The sequence below is a fragment of the Choloepus didactylus genome, chromosome 18 (genome assembly GCF_015220235.1).
Source record: "Choloepus didactylus isolate mChoDid1 chromosome 18, mChoDid1.pri, whole genome shotgun sequence".
Lineage (NCBI taxonomy): Eukaryota > Metazoa > Chordata > Mammalia > Pilosa > Megalonychidae > Choloepus > Choloepus didactylus.
Window position 1 is genome coordinate 39,669,494 of NC_051324.1, and position 19,342 is coordinate 39,688,835.

Below are 19,342 nucleotides of genomic sequence, written 5' to 3' on the forward strand. Positions count from 1 at the left end.
GTTTTCTATCCTGTCTTTCTCCAACAGGAACAACACTTAAGTGCATAGAATAGAATAAAGAGCAACACTGCGGGATTTCAGTACAAAGGAAAAATGCTGGGGCCCAGTGGCCCCTGCCTTCCATATTGGTTATTTAGAGGGCATAAAGTTCAAGCAGAAGGAGCCGAGACTTGGCTTGAGTACCTGGTATCCTGTTCATTTGCTAGATATGTGACCTTTGACCAGTCACTTAACCTTTCAGAATCACAAATTCCTCATCTTTGAAATAGTTAATAACATCATCCTAAAGGGTTAGTGTGAAGATTAGATAACATACATGTGAGAGTTTATAGATCTCAATCAATATTCCTTTGCAAATTTTTACATTTTTGTGTAAGGTTCCACGTGGTACTTTCTCTTTGACTTTTTGGGTTGCACAGGTGACTTAGATGTAGTATATTTCAGAGGCTGACACCAGGGTTTATCTCTTACTGTCCCTTACAACTTTGTGATGATAACTGGGTTATCAACCCAGAGGGAATCAGGTAAACCAAGGATCTCTTGAACAAATTTACTTTTGGTTTAACTTGACATTTAGGACTTGGGTTCTTTTATGAAGGTTTAAATATGCACAAGGGGGATTTGGGAGGCTAGGGGGTCCCACTGTTTTCATGGAAAATGCAGAATTCTTTGTAGCGTCTCAGGTAAGTAGGACTAATGTTTCATCCAGCCCCGTGCAGAATGGCCGTGGCAACATCTGGATGAATGGTCTCCTTGTTCCTACAGAATGGTGCTCAGTCTGCATTCTCCATGTTCAGACCTACTGATTCTCCCTCCACCCCTCTCTCACCGGATCTTTGGGACAGACATTATTGCAGAATAAATCTGAAGGCAGCACAGAAGCCTTTGTGATTTCTTTCTACCCTTATCGGTCCTTCCCTTGAAACCCTCCAGTTTTACTGAAAATGAGTGACACTTTGACTATGAAGCTCTTATGGACAGCCCAAACTCTACCCAACTCAAATCCTCACTGTCTTTGACATGGATGTGGTAGACTTAGCATTTTTAAAATAAAGAGTTTTCTGATACAAGGATCTGTCTCTTGTACCTAGTTTAAGGGAAATCTTTGGGTGGTGGTGGTTTCTGAAATTTAGAGCAGAGATGTGACCTCTAATTATATATTTGCTTGCTTCTCTTTCAGCCTTCTGTGTCTCACCCCTTGGAAGTAAGTGAATCAGCATTAGTGAGACTAAAAGTTTGGTGAGTTTACCTTTTTCTTTTAGGAAACATAAAAACTATGGCTCAGAGGAATTGTGGTCATTGGGTCAGAGAATTTGCACCAAGGGGAATGTTAGTACCTACTTTATAAGGTTGTTGTGAGGATTAAAGAAGTCAATACACGCAAAGTGCTCAGAATAGAGCTTTGCACAGGGTCAGTGCTGTGTGCTATTATCCCATCCCCACCTAGGCAGGGTCTACCACTGATCCCTGAGAAGTTCCCTTTAGCAAGTCTGATTAGCTCTGCTTCAGAACACACCCAGAAAGAATCGAGTCTCAAAAGACCACATATTGTATGTTTCCATGCATATGAATTGTCCAGAAAAGGCAGATCTACAGAGACAGAAATTGATTAATATTGGCTAGGGCTGGGGGATTAGGGGAAGAACAAAAGTTTAAAGAATACTGAGTCTTTCTGGGGTGATAAAATTGTTCTAAAATGGTTGTGGTGATGATTACATAACTCTGTGAATATACTAAAAATCATTCTACTATACATTTTCCATTTATATCTCAACATAGTTCTTAAAAAAAAGGCACATCCAATTTTTATTATTGCCTACCATCACTGTCACTACCACTCAAGTCCAAGTGGCCGGCCTCTGACTCCTGGACCACTCACATAGCCTCCTAATTCATCATCCTGATTTTGCAGTTGCCCCATCACTGTCCTTCAGAGACATCTGCAGTGAGCTTTTTAAAATGTAAAGTAGAATACGTTATTCACCTGCTGAACCACTCCACTGTCTTCCCACTACACTTAGAATCAAAGTTAAACATCTTGCTCGGCCTGCAAGGCCCTGCGTGATCTGATCCCCAGGGACCTCTTCGTCAGCTGTCACTCTCCCCTTTGCTCACTCTGCTTTATGTTCCACGTAAAAGCACACTGGCCTTCTTGTTCTTCAAATATGTCAAGCTCATTCCTGCCTGCCTCAGCACCTTTCTATTTGCTGGCCACTCTGCCTAGAATTTGATCCCTGCTTCTTCTCATGACTCACTTTTATATCTCTTAGGACTCAATTCAAATATCACTGCCTCAGAGAGTCTTTTCTTGCCCACCCTACTTAAAACAGTCCTCTCCCCACTGAGCTCCTCCATTTTATTTTCTTCGTAGCATATACCTTGAGTTCTTAATTTATATTTTGAGCTTATATTTTAATTTAGATTTTCAGTTTATATTTTCATTTATTTATTTTCTAGTTTCTATTTTCATTTACCTATCTCCTTGTTTATTGAAAGTCTCCCCCACTAGTATGCAAGTTCTATAAGAATAGGGATTTTGTCTTGCTCACTACTGCTTTCTTCCTATGGAAGCACCAGACATTCAGTGTTTGTTGAATGAATGGATAAACAAAAGAATATGGCCACCATATTGACTGTGGATATGAAGAAACAAACATACACATGCTCGTTCTTTTTCCTTGTATACCTCCTTTTCTATGCCATCATTTAGAATAGCTCACATAGTATTTTAAAGCTTGGGATAAATTCTTAGGAAGGAGTTTCTTGGAGGCCTTCTTTAAATACCATTCATTATAGACTCTTTAAAATGCAACTTGTTATTTTGGCTGATAAGTACCATCCCTATTTGCATGAAAAGTCAATGAAAATGTAAAAGATTTCAAAATCAATGCTTCGTCGAACATTACTGCTCTGAAGGTCAGCAATGGCTATTTTGGTGATATAAAGCTGGTGTCTAGCTTTAATGGTATGAGTTTTTAATTCTCAGGTTTACTTACAGTGTGGACTTTCTCTGGCCCCTGTCCTCAGAAGAATCCTGGCAATGGGCACATTGTTGGTCATGATGGCAATATCCAGGGGTGTCAGCCCCTCACTGTTAGGTGTGTTGAGATCCAGTTCTTCTGGTGTATACTGGTACAGAAGGATCTGCACAGCATCCATGTCCTGCTGTTCAACTGCCTCAAACATGGCTTCATTGCCCTGGAAGTTCTGGAGAAAAAGAACAAAAGCAGGATAGCACAGTTTCATAAGCCAGTGAGTCTTTGCAGATTACCTAGTTTGAATTTTAGAGATTGTGTCAGCAACCGATTTCCCACTTATGAATGATAAAATGACAATATATTCCAGGGCTCCCAGTGTAAATGCTGTGTTGGACCCTCTCTTCATCATTTCGAATGGGCATGAAGAGATCCGTACATTTAGATGCACTTAGATGATTCATTAAACAATATAGTACAGCATACCTATACTTGTCATAGCTAGTGAATAGATTTGAGCAAAATTCAGTTTTACCCAAACTGCTGTTTTGTGGCATACACTTCAATAGGTCATTAAAAAATGTTCTATAAAGAAAGTAGCATGTGGTCAAGTAAGTTTAGTGAACCTTGGACTAAATCAAGTTAACTCATTACTTTCCATAGGATCTCCCAGAACCTTTGACAATTTTCACATGCAATTGTGACTCTCCAAGAGGGAAGGGGATTAGGATATGTTCTGAATATTATTTTAAGTGTCCCTACAATAGTGCTCTAGAGAACGTAATTTGGAAAATGCTGGCATAGATAATGTAGCTAATGTAGTTCTTAATTTATGACTAACTTGGAATTGAGAGTTCTTCTCTGTTTCTCTCAAACCCATCCACTCCTTCTCCATCTCCATGCCTCTACTATTACTTGGACCATTACCATCCCTTGTCTGGACCATGGTAATGGCCTGCCTGCCTAGTGGGCCAGGCTGCTTGTCTTGGTCTCCTCCAGCCCACACTCCACACTGATGTAGAAGTAATCTTTCTAAAATGTGCAATGTGACCATGCCACCTCCCTCTTTACAACTTCAAATGGCTCCACACTGCATGCAGGCTGCTATTCAAACTCCTATACTCCTTGGCACTCAAACTCCTACAATTTTTCAACCCAGAGTTCCAACCATTGAACACCTGAAGTTTCTGAGCTCTGAGGTGAGGGGCTCAAGAGTGATGTCCAGGGAGGGTTTAAGTGGCTAGGTGGCAAATTGTCTCTGGGCCTAAGAGGGCTGGAAGTTGAATATTCATATGATACAACCACCTATAGAAAAAAAAATAGCTAAAGACAATATAATTCCTCTGAAAAGTTCTTTCAGAGGATTAACAGTAAACAAAAGAAAAGAGCGCTGGAATTTTCTCAAATACATATTTTTGTTGCTCATGGGAGAAGACAAACACATATACTATTTAAACATCTATTTGGTATCTTCTTGAAGAGTTTCTTGGTCTTCAAAAATGCTGAAACACCATTGGTCCTGACCTAGCATACAGTTAGCTTGATAAACGTGGCAGGTCTTCAGTGGCCTAGTGTTTTAGGAAGGCAGGTTTTATTTTTAGTCTCATCAAAAATCAGTTCTTCCTATCAAAGGCTGCAGATTGGCTTTACCTGAGTACATAACACATGGTTGAAATTTGAGGACAATACAAAGCTGTTATGCAAATGCTTGTTTTGACAATGGGGACCCAGGAGATATAGCTATTCTGGTTTGCAGGCTTCTTTGCTGCAGGACAATCTGCAGAATGAAAAAGTGATTTGTTGACAATCTGCCAAAATGATGAGTCTCTGATGCTTAGGGCACAACTCAGCAACAACAAGCACTCCCAAAAGATGAATTTGAAATGGAAAACCAAATGAGTTCAAGTTAAAATGCTGCCCTATCCACAGTTGTGTTTCTGTTTGTGATTCTTAGTCGTATTTCTTTTGTGCCATATTTGCTCTCACTTTAAGCCATCTTCTCCACTATGTTTTTGTTGGCAAAATTTAGCATGCTTTTATCTGGAAGTGCTAGGACTTATTTCTGTTTTAAATTCAAAGAAATGGTGCCATTTCCCCCTGTAGAAATACCCTTATTGAGCATATTAATTTTATGCCCTCAGCTTTATTGAGGGTCAATCTAAAAAACTACTATATAAAGATGTCTATAATACCACCAATACTACTCTTTACACCATTCTCCATTACATAATTCACTGTGACATCTATAGAGACCAGAGGATTTTGCAACAGGAAAACAATCATTTCTCCTGATGGATAGTTATGCTTTCAGTTATCAGTTAAGGAGATGCTGTAACCAATTATGGTTACCATTTGCTTTGACTGCCTGGGAACTCAGATAAATTCAATGATAAATTTTAAGTACTAGTATATTTACCTAGGTTTTGGTACATCTATTTCTTTTCCCACCCCCAATATTTTATTTTTCTAGGTTATTCTTGTTTTATTCCCTTTATCTTTTCTTTTCCTTTTATATGAGTCTATTATTTAATACATACGCGTTCTGTGCCTGGATTCTGTCTTGAATCGCTTTGGAAAACTTGGGGGTATATATTGTAAATTATTAGTAAATGATCCCATCAATATTTGAGTGGAGCTCTCAGAGCCTACTTAATCTTATATTTGTCAAACTGCTATTTTTTTGGAGATTGATTTCATTGGTCTAGTTCAGAAAGAGAAAAATCTCACAATCACTTAAACTTTAGGTAAAAGCAGGGATTTGTTTGGTTCCTGCCTTACCTGACTTTGTTTCAGCATTTATAAAATTGCAATCATGGATCATCTGAGAATTCCCTTAAACCCAAACATAACTGAACAAATCAAACTGAGACATGAAGTAAAAGGCTTTTATTACCTACCATTGAGGTCTTCCTGAGACTCAGCCGGTCAGTTCTTGTTCTAAAATAGGTCTCATCAAAGGAAGAGTGGCTCCCCTTCAGTTTCTCAGAGAGGTTCCTGTACAGACGCTTGGCAGCATTGGGAGATGATGGGGCACTATGTTTTTTTGACTGACAAAGTTGTAAATTCTGCATTTGTTGGGTCATTTTCACACGGCAGTTCCTAAGAAGAGGAAAATCTGATTTTGTATCATTTACAAAACATACTTACAAGTGGACAAAGAATTTTTTCATCTCCAGTAACCACTGGGTATCCTAATAAAATATTATAGCTGGAAAAAACCTTAGAGATTATCAGATCCAGTTCCTTCATCATATAGATGAGAAAACTTAAACCAAAGGAAGAGAAGCAGGTCGTTTATGGCCATTTAGCTGGTTGGTGGGAGGAATGCAATGGCAACCTCCATCAAAATATAAACACATAAATTTACTTACAAATGTGTATGACACGAGACTCTACTCAGTCTTTTGGTCTCTGTCCCACAGGGGTGGAAGCATCACAATTCTCTACCTTGGGGGTTTTGCTCAGTTCCTCTTGGGTGAAAGTAACTTGGCTTTTTCTACTTACCTCCTCCTGGAAGCTGACCTCTGTTGGGTATACAAGAAAGTTTAATTACTCCCTTCATAGACCCTCCCTTCACTTCTTTCAAGGTAGCAGTTAAATTGTGCCTGTTTTCTGAGATTTGGTGATCTACTCCACTGTCCACATGCTTGGCAGATTTATATCCATGGGCCCATCCCTGCTCACCCCAGATGCTCCAGACTTTCTTCCAGAATGCTCACTTCCGCCATTGTCAAAGTAGTACTCGACCATTCTTCCAGAAGTCTCTAACCAGGTACTCACCAATGTCACACCTGACGTTAGTTTAAAGGAGATGCGGCAAGCCATTTCAAAGCCATCTGTCATTTTCAGTAAAATACTGGAATATTGATGCTGCTAAGCTATGACTGCCTGGCATGTGTATGTGTATTACATGAACAAATGCATGCATGAAATAATTGGCCATGATAGTTGTGTGCTGCATCCCCATCCCCAGTGAGGCCTCTCGTTCAGTGGGCCCAGGGCTCTCTGGAACATGCTGATGCCTTCCCACTATCACTTCTCAAACCTCCAAGGGAGTCTTCCATCTGTAATCCTGCCATTGCTACTTAACTGTGATCCTTAGGTCATCTCCAGTCCTTACGTTTTTATAAACTTATGGACTCCATGATACAATGCCATGCAGAACCTCTTCTATTGATCAAACTCTTGCTTCAATGATTCCCCAGTCCCCACAAGATAATATCTAAATCTTTTAGGCTCGCATACAAGTCCTTACCTCTCCTGCCTCATCTCCCACTGTACCTTTGCATTTTATCTCAGCCCTTGCTGAAACTCCTTCGAGTTTTCCAAATAGTTAAACTTTTTCCTACCTCTGTATTTTGCATATACTGCCTTCATCACCTAGGAAATGACTGTTTATCCTTAAGTTTAGGCTCAGAAGGTCTCTGACACCTCCAGGCAAATTTATGTATTTCTTTAGTCATTTACTTTGTATACACCTCTTATGGCAAGAACCTTATTTTATTATAATTGTTTAGCTCTCCGTTTCTTGGATAGTCTACATGCTTCAGGAAAGCAAGGACCTCCATGTCTTAATTTTTTATGTCTGATAGCTAAATGTACCTGCCTTGGGGAAAAATAAATATAACACAGATTATGATATGAATTTCTACTTTTCTTTTCTACCTAGTGATGACATGACAATGGCCACATTACTTAACATCTCTGAGTTTTATTTTTCTCATATATATAACGGGGATAACAATAGCATCTACATATTACAGTTATGAGGATTTGATAAGATAATGCATGTAAAGAGCATAGAATATAGCAGATACTTGTGGTGGCTATCATTTTTGCTATAGAAGGCACTCAATAGATACTTTAGAAAAAAATGAATGACTAATGCTTGACATGGCTACCCAGAAGACTCATTCTTTCCCCATGTCTCTGAAGAGGGGTCCAGGCCCCCTAACACCAACTAACCTTTATTTACTTTCACTTTAACAGAAGGGAATCCATCTCCATTACATTGGTGAATGTCTTTAGGCACCTTTAAATGCCTGTTTGCAACTCCCTCCAAGACCAAAAGACCTCCTAGTGTTTTCCAAGGTGGTCAGATCTATTCAGTCTTAGTCATGTCTATTAGGTCCTATGCAATCTCAGCTAAATGGATATATTTACATTTGAGAGTATGATGCAAAGCACTTTGTATAGTGTATGCATGTGTGGCTATGTGTTTATATAATTTTTTAATAATCTTTTAATTTACAAAGAATCAGAAATGGAAAGCAAGGGTGGGTGATTCGGCATCTTTCTCTTTCCATCTACAAATCCTTTACCTCTGATTTAGGTAAATCAATTTTTAATTGTTAATAAAGTAAACAATTTATTTCTTTCTATGACCACAAAAATTCCAGATTCATATGTAAGCCAGCTCAGGTGGGGACTGCCTTAACCTATTTTTTCTGCCTTCTGTCTCTAGCATTTTTCTTCAGCATAAATGTCCCAGTTCAGGCCATCTGTCTTGTCTACATCATTATTGTTCCCCAAATAACTCTACAGCCTTTTGAATCTCTCACAGTGCCCAGGAGTCCAGTAAATAAATTCTTGCTGATTGATCAAATTCCAGCTACTTGCCTTCTAACTGATGACACCTACCCACATGGCCCGTTTCGTCTTTGCTCACCTCCCATCTGTTCCCTTCAGTCAAAACAAGTTGACTTTCTCTGTCTCTTTGACTTCCTTCTCATACTCCCCCCAGCTGTCCTTTCCTTCCCAGCTACTCTTTAACACATTTCTACTCTTCTAGCTTTCATCTATCATTATGTTTCCTTTTGCCCCACCATATTTAAAATTGTGTCTGATGAGAGAGAGTGAGAAAGACAACTTTCTCATAACATGCATGTCCCTCCCAACTAAATGTGCTTGAAATTCATATCCTTATGGAAAGGGACAAGCATTTGAGGAGCAGTGTAGCTTTAGCTCTGGAATTTGACAGACCTCAGCTGAATCACGATATTATTACCTACAAGCTCTGTGACCTTGGGTACTGATTTAAAATTTTCTGAGTCTGTTTAACCATAAGTCAAAATATAATAATAAGACATTTCTCATACAGTTGTTTTCAAGATCAAATGAATTAACAAATAAAAGGTACCTCTTTTGCCTGGCATATAGTAATCACTCAATAAATAGCCACAATTATTAAGGTATACATAGCAATAATTTAGATAGTTTTCTTGTTTATTTTAAACATAGTCTTCAAGTCTGATTTTATGTATTTATTATACTAGTGAATTTTTATTTTGATAAAAAATATAAATTTAAATATGTTTACTATGTATGTTTACAGTAACTTATAGTAAAGCAGAAATAATTTAAAATTATTTAAGTAGAACTTTAAAGTGTTAGAGGAATGAGGAATAAAGATAAATCTAAAAATAATTGAAAAATTAAAAAGTAAGAAAATATGATAAATAGAAAATGAAAGATGAAATAGTACAGCTATAGTAGGGCAAAGACTGAATACATGTGAGCATAGTGTATTCAAAAGGTTTAATTTTCCTAACAAAAGACAAAAACTCTCAAATTGGGATTTTTAAAAAGAGACAATTAAAAGTTTTACATTTAAATAAAAATACACAGAAAGATTAAAAATAAATTAATAGTATGTCAGTGGGAATGGCAAAGTAAAGACCTCCAAAAATCCTCTCTTCCATCAAGCAATGAAAATACTAGCACAAATAGTCAGAATCAACTTTTTCAGAACATTGGAAATAAAGCAAAGGCTTTCAGCAATACAGGGAGTGTTTATTCAAGAAAAGTGGCTGAATCTAAGTACAAACACTGAGCTTCATGGCATTTTAAATTACCCTATTCCCATGCCCTCTTCTCCATACTCTACAGTAGCCTTGAAAACTAACAACCTAGAATCATGGTAGAAAACAGCAGCTTGGCTGCCACTGTAGGGGGCAGAATGGGGTTGGCATTCCTTAAAAGTCCCTTATCCAGATAATGTCATTGTTCAACCTGTCTGGTGGTTTCCTGGAAGATCCTGCTCACAAAGCTTGTGCCTATTTGATCACACTCAGAGATCACCTAGTGCAAACAACCTTTCCCTCAGGAGTATTTGTCAAAAACAATCAGTGGCAATCATTTAACATCATGGTTTAACCTTAGGTGGTGGACAGCACTGGGAGCAAATAATATATGAACCAAAGAACTTAAAAGGAAAAACTGGGGAATGAGATGTTCATAGGGGACTTTGGAAAGCTCTGACATATCCCTGGGAATCTCGCAGGCTGTGTACATGCCCAGGCCTGGGTGCATGCTCAGGAAAGGTCTGAGAAGGCCCTAAACTCTCACCTCTGGCTGACTTTAAGACTCTGCACAAATAGGAAATGAAGGCTAAGGCAGAGCTGTCAATTGCCTGGCTGAGTGTTGAAGGCATGTCCCAACACTCTTGCAGAGCACTTGGTTTTAGACATTTAAGAAAATTTCTGTATAATTATTAGCTGACCAGTGAGTTAGCCAAGCAGAGACTTCAGTGGCCAAACATGACAAAAAATAAAGACTTTATAGATTCAGTTCAGAAAAATCACTAAGCAACAAAAAGTCACAATAACACATTCTAGGGAGAGGGATAAATGATTTCCAGAGTTGACACATTATATTATCCAAATGTCTTGTTTCCAACAAAAATTATGAGACATGCAAAGAAATACAAGAGGATGGTTCATACACAAGAAACAAAGGAGTCAACAGAAATTGTCCCTGAAGAAGCCCAGTTGTTGGACTTATTAGACAAAGACTTTAAATCAGCTATTTTAAATATGCTCAAAACTAAAGAAAACCATGTCTTAGGAAGTAGAGAAAAAGATGACAACAATGTCACATATAGGCATTCTTAATAGAGAATATCCATAAAGAGATGGACATTATTTTTAAAAACCAATCAAATAGAAGTTTGGAATTGAAAAGTACCATAACGTGAAGTGAAAAACTCACTAGCAGGGCTAAACAGCATTTGAGCCAGCAGAGGAAACAATCAGCAAACTTGAAGAGAAGCCCATTGAGATTATCCAGTGTGAGAGGCAGAAAAGAAAATGAAGGGAAATGAACAGATCCTCAAAGACCTGTGGAACATAATCAAGTGTACCAACATGTGCATAAGAGGAATTTCAGAAGGAGAGGAGAGAGAGAATAGGGCAGAAAGAATATTTAAAGAAATGATAGCTGAAAACTTTTCAAATTTGATGAAAAACATTAACACATCCAAGAATCTCAGTGAACTACAAGTAGGATAAACTCAGAGCTCTATACCTAGACATATTATAAACAAACTTTCAATAGCTAAAGACAAAGAAAGAAACATGATGGTAACAGGAGAGAAATGACTTATCACATACAAGAGATTCTCAGTAAGGTTAATGGTTGGTTTCTCATCATGAACCATGAAGATCAGAAGGCTGTGGGATGACATATTCAGAAGGCTGGAAGAAAAAAAGATTGTTAACAGAGAATTTCTATACCCCACAAAACTATCCTTCAAAATTTGAGAAATTAAGACATCCCAGATAAACAAAAACAGAGAATTCATTGGAATCAGACCTACTCTACAATACATATTAAAGAGAGGTTTTCAGGCTGAAATGGAAGGACTCTAGCCAGTAACTTGAATCCATATGAAGAAATACAGAGTACTGATAAGGAAATTACATAGGAAAACAAAAATACAGTATAAATCTATTTATTGTTTGTAACTCTTTTCCCCCTTCTGGTTTAAAAGACAACTGCATAAAGCAATAATTATAAATATGTGTTAATGTGGATATAGATGTATACATATAATACGTATGACAATAACACAAAGGAGAAGGAAGGGAATGAAACTATACAGGAGCAAAGTTTTTGTATACTATTGAAATTAGGTTGATACTAATTTGAACTAGATTTTTGTATGTTAAGATGTTAATCATAATGCCCAAGACAACCACTAAAAAATAAGAGAGGGAGGAGAGGGGATGGATAAGGGAATTAAATATCACACTAGAAAAATCTGTTTAATACAAAGAAAGGCAAAAAATGGGGAGTGGGACATAATTCATATAGGAAACAAATAGCAAAATGGCAATGTAATTTCTAAATTATCAGTAATTACATAACATTTAAATAGATTAGACACTATTTTGGATCACAAAAGGCAGTGATCCAAAAATTAAAAAAAAAACAACAACCATGATCCAATTATATACTGTCTACAAGAGACACACTTTATATCCAAAGACATGAATAGGTTGAAAGTAAGAGGATAGAAAAAATATTCCATGAAACAATAAACAAAAGAGAACTGGAATGGCTATGCTTATTTCAGACAAAATAGACTTTAAGACAAAGTTTGTTACTGAGACAAAAAGGACACTTTGCAATGATAAAAGAGTCAATCCACCAAGAAGATACAGCATTTATAAACATATATGCACCTAAAACAGAGCCCCCAAATACATGATGCCAAAACTGACAGCCATGGAGGGAAAAATAAATTCAACTATAATAATTGAATACTTCAAAACTCTACTTTCAATAATGGATAGAACAACTAGACAGAAGATCAACAAGGAAACAGATGACTCAAATAGCACTATAAATCAACAAGACCTATTAGAAATTCAAAGTACACTCCACTCAACAATAGCAGAATATATATTTTTATCAAGTGCATATGTAACATTCTCCAGGATCGGCTGGATGTTAGGCCATAAAACAAGCATCAATAAATTTAAAATTTGAAACAATTGAAATCATACAAAGTATGTTCTCTAACCATAGTGGATGGGGTCTAGAAATCAATAATAGTAGGAAAACAGGAAAATCCACAGATATGTGGAAAAAGACTCAACTGTTGAATGAAATACTTTATGTAAATAGATACAAGATCCTAGGAGGAGACCTAGTAGGGAAACTATATTTATTGTAAGAAGTCTGGGACATACTCTTCAGAAAGCATTCCATTTTAGCCAGTTTTACTAATAAACTCAACAGGCTATGATCTAATTGTTACATTTTATTCCATTCTTCAACTCCAAGATGATCATGGTGGTGTTAAGCACAGTATTAAAAGTAGAGACTTTGGTATCAGGCTGATCTGACTTTGGATTTCAGTTTTCCTACTTATTAACTGTATGAGCTTGAGCAAGTTATTTAGCTCATCTAAGCTGCAATTTCTTCATCATTAGCACTATTCTTCATCTAATAATAACAGTTGTGTTTAAAAGGGATATCATGAGTTTTGAATGAGAAAATACACCTAAATTGCTTAGCCGACTGCCTGAAACAAATAGATATTAAAAAACATTAGTTATTATCTTTAGCAGTTCTTTTGATATATAATTTATACACAATAAACTGCACAAGTTTAAAGAGTACAATTTGATAATCTTCAGCAAATGTACACATCTGTGAAACCATTGCCACAATCAAGATATGGAACATATCCATCACATTCCCAAGTTTTCTCATATGTCTTTGTAATCCTTCCTTCCAGCTCCCAGCTGTGCCCCTCTCCTCCTGGAGCCCACTGATCCCAGGCAGCTACTGATTTGCTTTCTGATACTATACATTTGGCTATATTTTCTAGAATTGTATGTAAATGGAATCATCAGTATTTATTTTCTTTCTTTTTAAACTGTCTTCTTTCACTCAGCATAATTAGTTTGAGATTCTTCCATGTTGTTATGTGTATCAATAGCTAATTACTTCTTATTGCTGAGGGGTGTTCCATTGTATGGATATACTACTGTTTGTTTTTTCATTTGTTAGCTATTACTTTAACAAGGAAAAATGGAAACCCATGGGCTTTCCTCTATTTCCTTCTATGTTTCCTTCAGAGCACTTTAGAGGACTTGAGCTCCAAATAGAAGAGACATAGATCTGTTGGTTGAAGGTGGGGTGATTCCAGCAACATGGCTGCAGGCCCTGGCTTTAAGGGATAATTATCCAGCAAGAGACCATCTGTGGGAAAGTTAATTTTGAGCCTTACATTTTCTTCTTCTGCATTCTAATTCTTTTCTTTTATCCTAGAAATTTTAATAAAAATCATGCTAAATGCTATAGCTGGCCAAAAATTTAAGGAAGAAATGATACCAATTTTACACAAAACTCTTCCAGTTAATTAGATTCATTTTTGAGGTCAGTGTTGCTCTGATACCAAAACCAGAGAAAGGCATTACAGTAAAAAAAAAAACTATAGACCAATGACCCTTCTGAACATAGAGGTGAAAAATCCTCAATAAAATGTTAGCAAATAGAATCCAGCAAATCTATAAAAAGGATAAGACATCCTGATGTAGCATTTTGTTGTTTTTGCTTTTTCCAGGAAAGCAAGGTTGTTATAGCATGCATCCACCCATTAATGCAATTCACCACATTAACTGAATAAAGGAGGAAAACCATATGATTGTCTCAATGGATGCCAAAAATCATTTGACAAAGTTCAACATCCATGCATGACAAAAACTGTTAGCAAACTTTCAGGTATGTAATGGAATTTCTTCAACCTGATAAAAAGAATCTGCAAAAACCTATAGCTAACATCATACTTAATGGTGAAAAATTGAGAGCCTCTCTCTACCCTCCATCCCCCAGGTTAGAAACAAGGCAAGGATGTCCATTCTTACCTCTTATATTATACTGGACATCCTAACCAATGTATTAAGGCAAGAAAAAGAAATGAGTCATCTAGATTGGAAAGAAAGAAGCAAGATGGTCTTCATCTGCAGATAACATGAATGTTATGTAGAATAGTCTAATAAATCTACAAAAAAGCTACTTAGGCATAAAGTAACAAAATACATGCAATAAAAACCACACAATATTAATGAGTGAAATGAAAGAGACCCTAAATAAATGGAAAGCTATACCTTGCTCATGAATCAGAAGACTTAATATTGTTAAGGTGTTAATTCTCCCCAAAATGGTCTGTAGATTCACTGCAATCCTAATCAAAACCCTAGCAAGTTTTGTTTTGGTGGGGGAAGTTAGAAATTGACAAGCTTATACTAAATTTTTATAGAAATGCAGAAGATCTAAAATAGCCAAAACAATTTTGAAAAAGAAGAACAAAATTGTAGTACTTACACTACTTGATTTCAAGATTTGCTATAAAGCTACAGTAATCTAGACAAGTGGTAATGGTGTAAGGATAGCCATATAGGTAAAGACAATTGTGGTATTGGCTTAAAAAAGACATATTGATAAATGGAACAGAATAGAGAGCCCAGAAATAACCTTCACATGTATGATCAATTGATTTTTGACAAAGGTGTCAAGGTAATTCAATAGGGACAAAAATAATCAATAGTACTAGAGCAATGGATATCCATATGCGAAAAAAAAAAAAGAACTTCAACCCCTACCTTACATCATATACAAAATTAACTTGCAATAGATCATATCATAAACCTAACCACAAAAGCAAAAACTATAAAATTCAAGAAGAAAACACAGGAGAAAATCTTTGTAAACTTGGAGAAGGCAAAGATTTCCTTAGAGGAGATAGAAAAAGAACAAACAAAGATTGCTAAATTGGACTTTGTCAAAGTTAAAAACTTCTGCTCTTTTAAATATTTCAGCCTGATCTCTACACTTTGGAGACTTGAGAAGGACTACTGTGAATACAACTGGAGCCATGCTGTAAGGAAAGAGTGGCAGTGGCCTGGAGAATCTAGGTGTGAAATCACAAGAGTAGCTGTGGCGAATGGAGTGGTTTGAAAGGAGATGGCTGGATGAGGTGGCAAGCAACAACTAGAACAGATCATGAAACATAATCTTAGGGAGATTTCCAAAAATTATATGGGGGGAGGGAAGCTGGAGAAATGCTAGATTTCCTGTATTTAAGCAGGATGGTAGCTTAGACTATTGTTCTTTGAGTTTTAAAGGGTAGTAGGGCTTCTGAATGCTAGATAACTTCTAGGTAACAGTGTGGCAGGCCCTGCTCTAATAGCTTTGTGCATATTAAATCATTTAATCCTGAATGGGTGCCTCCTCAGATTTACTTCAAAACCACCTGGGCCTTGGCCGTCATCATCCTGCCTCCTTACACCACCAGCCGTCTAAAGCGAAGACTGGGTTCTGGCATTACTCTATCATGCCTGCTATGACAGTAGCTGCAGCAGTTCTGATCCAGCCATACCCATGGAAGCTCCAGCTTCTCTAGTGGCTGCCTGGAGGGACTAGGTAACACTATCTGCAAATGGAAAAACCTTGGACCAATGATAAACAGGAGACCGGAAGTGGCCTCTCCATTCATCCCCAGGTAGACCGAAGGGCTTCCCGGGAGCCGTCACATTTAAGCAGACAACCAGAAGCTGTGTTTCCTTGTGAAGCTGTGGCTAGCTCAGTTATGAACCACTTGGTATTTGTCTTCTTTCCTTTCATGTCTCATTTTTCTTTTTTCCTTCACTCCTGATACCTTGAGTTTGTACCTCCCAATACTCATTACAACAATAGCAATCAGGTTTGCCTCAGGCTTTGTTCCCTGGGTTAAAACGCAATAATAACCCAATGGGGAATTAGGCACTATTATTATATTCCTGTTTTATAAATGAGGAAACTGAGGCCCAGAGAGGTTAGTTAATGTGTCCAAGGTCTTACAGCTGGTACATGGAGGAGGTGGGAATTGAAGCCTGTCTCCAAGGCCCATTTTCTTAACAGCCTGGTCTGGCTGCCTGTCCGCTTTTTTTTCCTAGACCTTGATTCTGAATACAAGACCTTCTCGCCCTTGGTATGAATTCTTGCACCTCCAGAATCCGTGTTTCATTAGAGTTTGGTTGTGGGACCTTCTCATTGTATTCGTACTGTGAAGGAAGTTCTGAGCCAGTTTGGGTGAGGAGCAGCTGTAAGACACAGCACATTAGAAAGGAGAACTCTAGCCAGTCTTGACAGCTGATAGACAGGTACATTCAGCAAAGGGAACATTTCTGACTGGGACAAGGTTGCTCTTCAAGCTGTGATGTGAACTGGAAGATCTTTAGGCTTCGACCTGCCTGTCACTAGATGGAAAAGAATGCTTGACTCCCTCCCATTCTCTTCCTGCTGTTAACATGACAGGTATGTCTTTGACTGCTAAAAGGTGGCCAATTCTGTTACAATGATGACGTATAACAGGGTGAAAGCTACCTTTACAGTTCCTGCAGTGGCACTTTACTTTTTGTAAATAATAATCTATTCAGTGATAAGTTTGGAAAATTCAGCTATGACTCCATGCCAAAAAGTACACTGATTTTTTCTTTTTAAACATATTTGTACCTTTTATTACAATAGTTGAGCACCCTAGGTTTCCCTGAGTTACACAGTCCCAGTCTTTATTGTTCGTCTTTTGTTCTGGTGTCCCACATGGTCCCAGCCTTCCTCTTTCAACCATATTCACAGTCATCTTAGTACAATGATTTTTGAAGTTTGAAAACTTCAGTTTATGAAGCTGAAGGTGGAAAGATAATTACTATTGATTCTATAATTCAACAAACACTTATGGATAATCTATTTTGTAATCTAAGTATCCTGTGATAGATCCTGAAGATTCAAAAGTGATTAAGAAACAGTTCTTCGTAGGGTGAAGTAAGGGCTATTATTATTCCAACTACAAAATAAGAAATTGAGGCATTACTAAGGGAACAATTCTGGGATTCAAATCCAGGTAATATAGGTCTAGATCTGAGGTTTTAGCCTTTAAGCACTGCTCTCAAAATGTCTAAGGTACAAAACTAATGCAGAGGAGTGAGTGATTGGCCTTGTGGGTGACAGGAGGTGGTTTGGCAGAAAAGTCAAATGGGTCAAAGGAGGTGATGCCTGAGCAGGATTTTGAATGATGTATGAGGAATCAGCTGGCAGAAAGGGAAGAAAAGAGCATTCAGATTACAAAATGGAGATGTGAAGTATCATGATATTGCTCGAAGGTCAATGCCAGTGGAGGTCAGATTATCAAGGGGCTTGTATGCCATGATAAGGAACATAGACTAACCTACAGTCACCAGGGAAGCACTGAAGGATTTTGAGTAAATGCCAACACTTGCATTTGTAGTGAGTTACTCTGGTAGCAAGAAGTTAAAGAACCACGTAAAGGTGGAGTGGGACCGACCAGTGGCAGGGGAAAAACAAGCATGCAGCTCTTGAAAAAGCCCCAGTAAAAGCTGGTGACTTTAACCACAACATGTAATAGTGAGGATGGAAATAGCTGGGCAGATTCAAAAGATAAAGGAGGTAAACTGGCTTTCCACAATGTGACTCTCTAGAGCCTCTAAAAAATCAAGACGGGATTGTCTAATCCAAGTATTCCATAAAAAGAAGGAAACAGCTTGTCCTAAAGGCCACTTAGTTGTTCTGATAAAGAGTGAAATAATTATGGGGGAAGTTCTTGGAATGAGGTGTGAAGTAAATAGAAAGCAGAAGTGTTAGGATAATGTTAATTCAACATCCTTACTCTTATTGGAGAAAAATTTAATAAATTCATTTTTGATAATGTATGAGTGGTTTAATTTATTATTCCTCCTAAGAATATTAGTACTTTATCAAAGATAGCATTACTTACTTGAATCCCTGATGAAAAAATTTCAGGTAACTTAATTGTAGAGGTGGGAGAATTTTTTGGCAAACAGGCCTTCTAGAAATCCTCAAATCAGTAGATTTGCAGCTGTTAGCCCCATGTGCATGGAAAGTGGCTTGGGTAATGGGGGCAATTTGTGCAACTGAAAGTTACCATGTATTCTTTACATGGATTCTATCCATACCCGAACTACCTTTCCCCTCAATATTCGCATGTTTGTTTGTTGCAAAACATTTAAGACCTTCATTATCTTAGGATTCTAAGTATAAAAGATCAGTTATTACTGATCAATATGGAAAAAATTGATTATTTACATGACCTATTTCTTTCAGTGTGAATGCTTTTAAATGCTACATTTTAGCTCTATTCTCCGCTCTGACCCCCTCAGTGTGTCCTTGCTTCCTGCAGAATACTCTGCATCCATTCCATGAGGGAAGGTCATGTATCCCCCCATTCCCACATAACTCTTATCTGTGGGTCTATGATGAGTGGTCTTGGGATAAAGTGCATGATGGGTGATGATCTTTATCACACTTTTTCCCAAGAGAGCTTAAAGTAGTATCTAATATGAAGACATGGGCTTGACATGTCTTCATTGAAACAATCAGTGGAAGGAATGGAGGAATGGGAATCTAGGGAAGACATGGGTATTTCCCAAAGTCACACACCTAATGGGGAACCAGCAAAAGTGCCCTAATCTCCTAACATCCCCATTCCTCTAACCACTAGGCAATGCTGTCTCCCTGTTAGAATCATTTTTGAAATAACGAAATCATGTGGGAGAATG

At 37.6% G+C, this 19,342-nt stretch overlaps 1 protein-coding gene across 4 annotated transcripts in view; it reads right to left on the minus strand.

Moving 5' to 3' along the window:
- ANKFN1 (ankyrin repeat and fibronectin type III domain containing 1) overlaps positions 1–19,342 on the minus strand; it is a 389,228-nt gene that overhangs the window by 166,663 nt on the left and 203,223 nt on the right. For all 4 annotated transcript variants that reach the window (XM_037809531.1, XM_037809529.1, XM_037809532.1 and 1 more), the window contains exons 4-5: positions 5,873–6,074; positions 2,997–3,207 (exon numbers count right to left, since the gene is read on the minus strand). In XM_037809531.1, coding sequence (XP_037665459.1) covers positions 2,997–3,207; positions 5,873–6,058 — 397 coding nt within the window. In that variant the 5' untranslated portion in view covers positions 6,059–6,074. The remainder of the gene's footprint in view (positions 1–2,996; positions 3,208–5,872; positions 6,075–19,342) is intronic.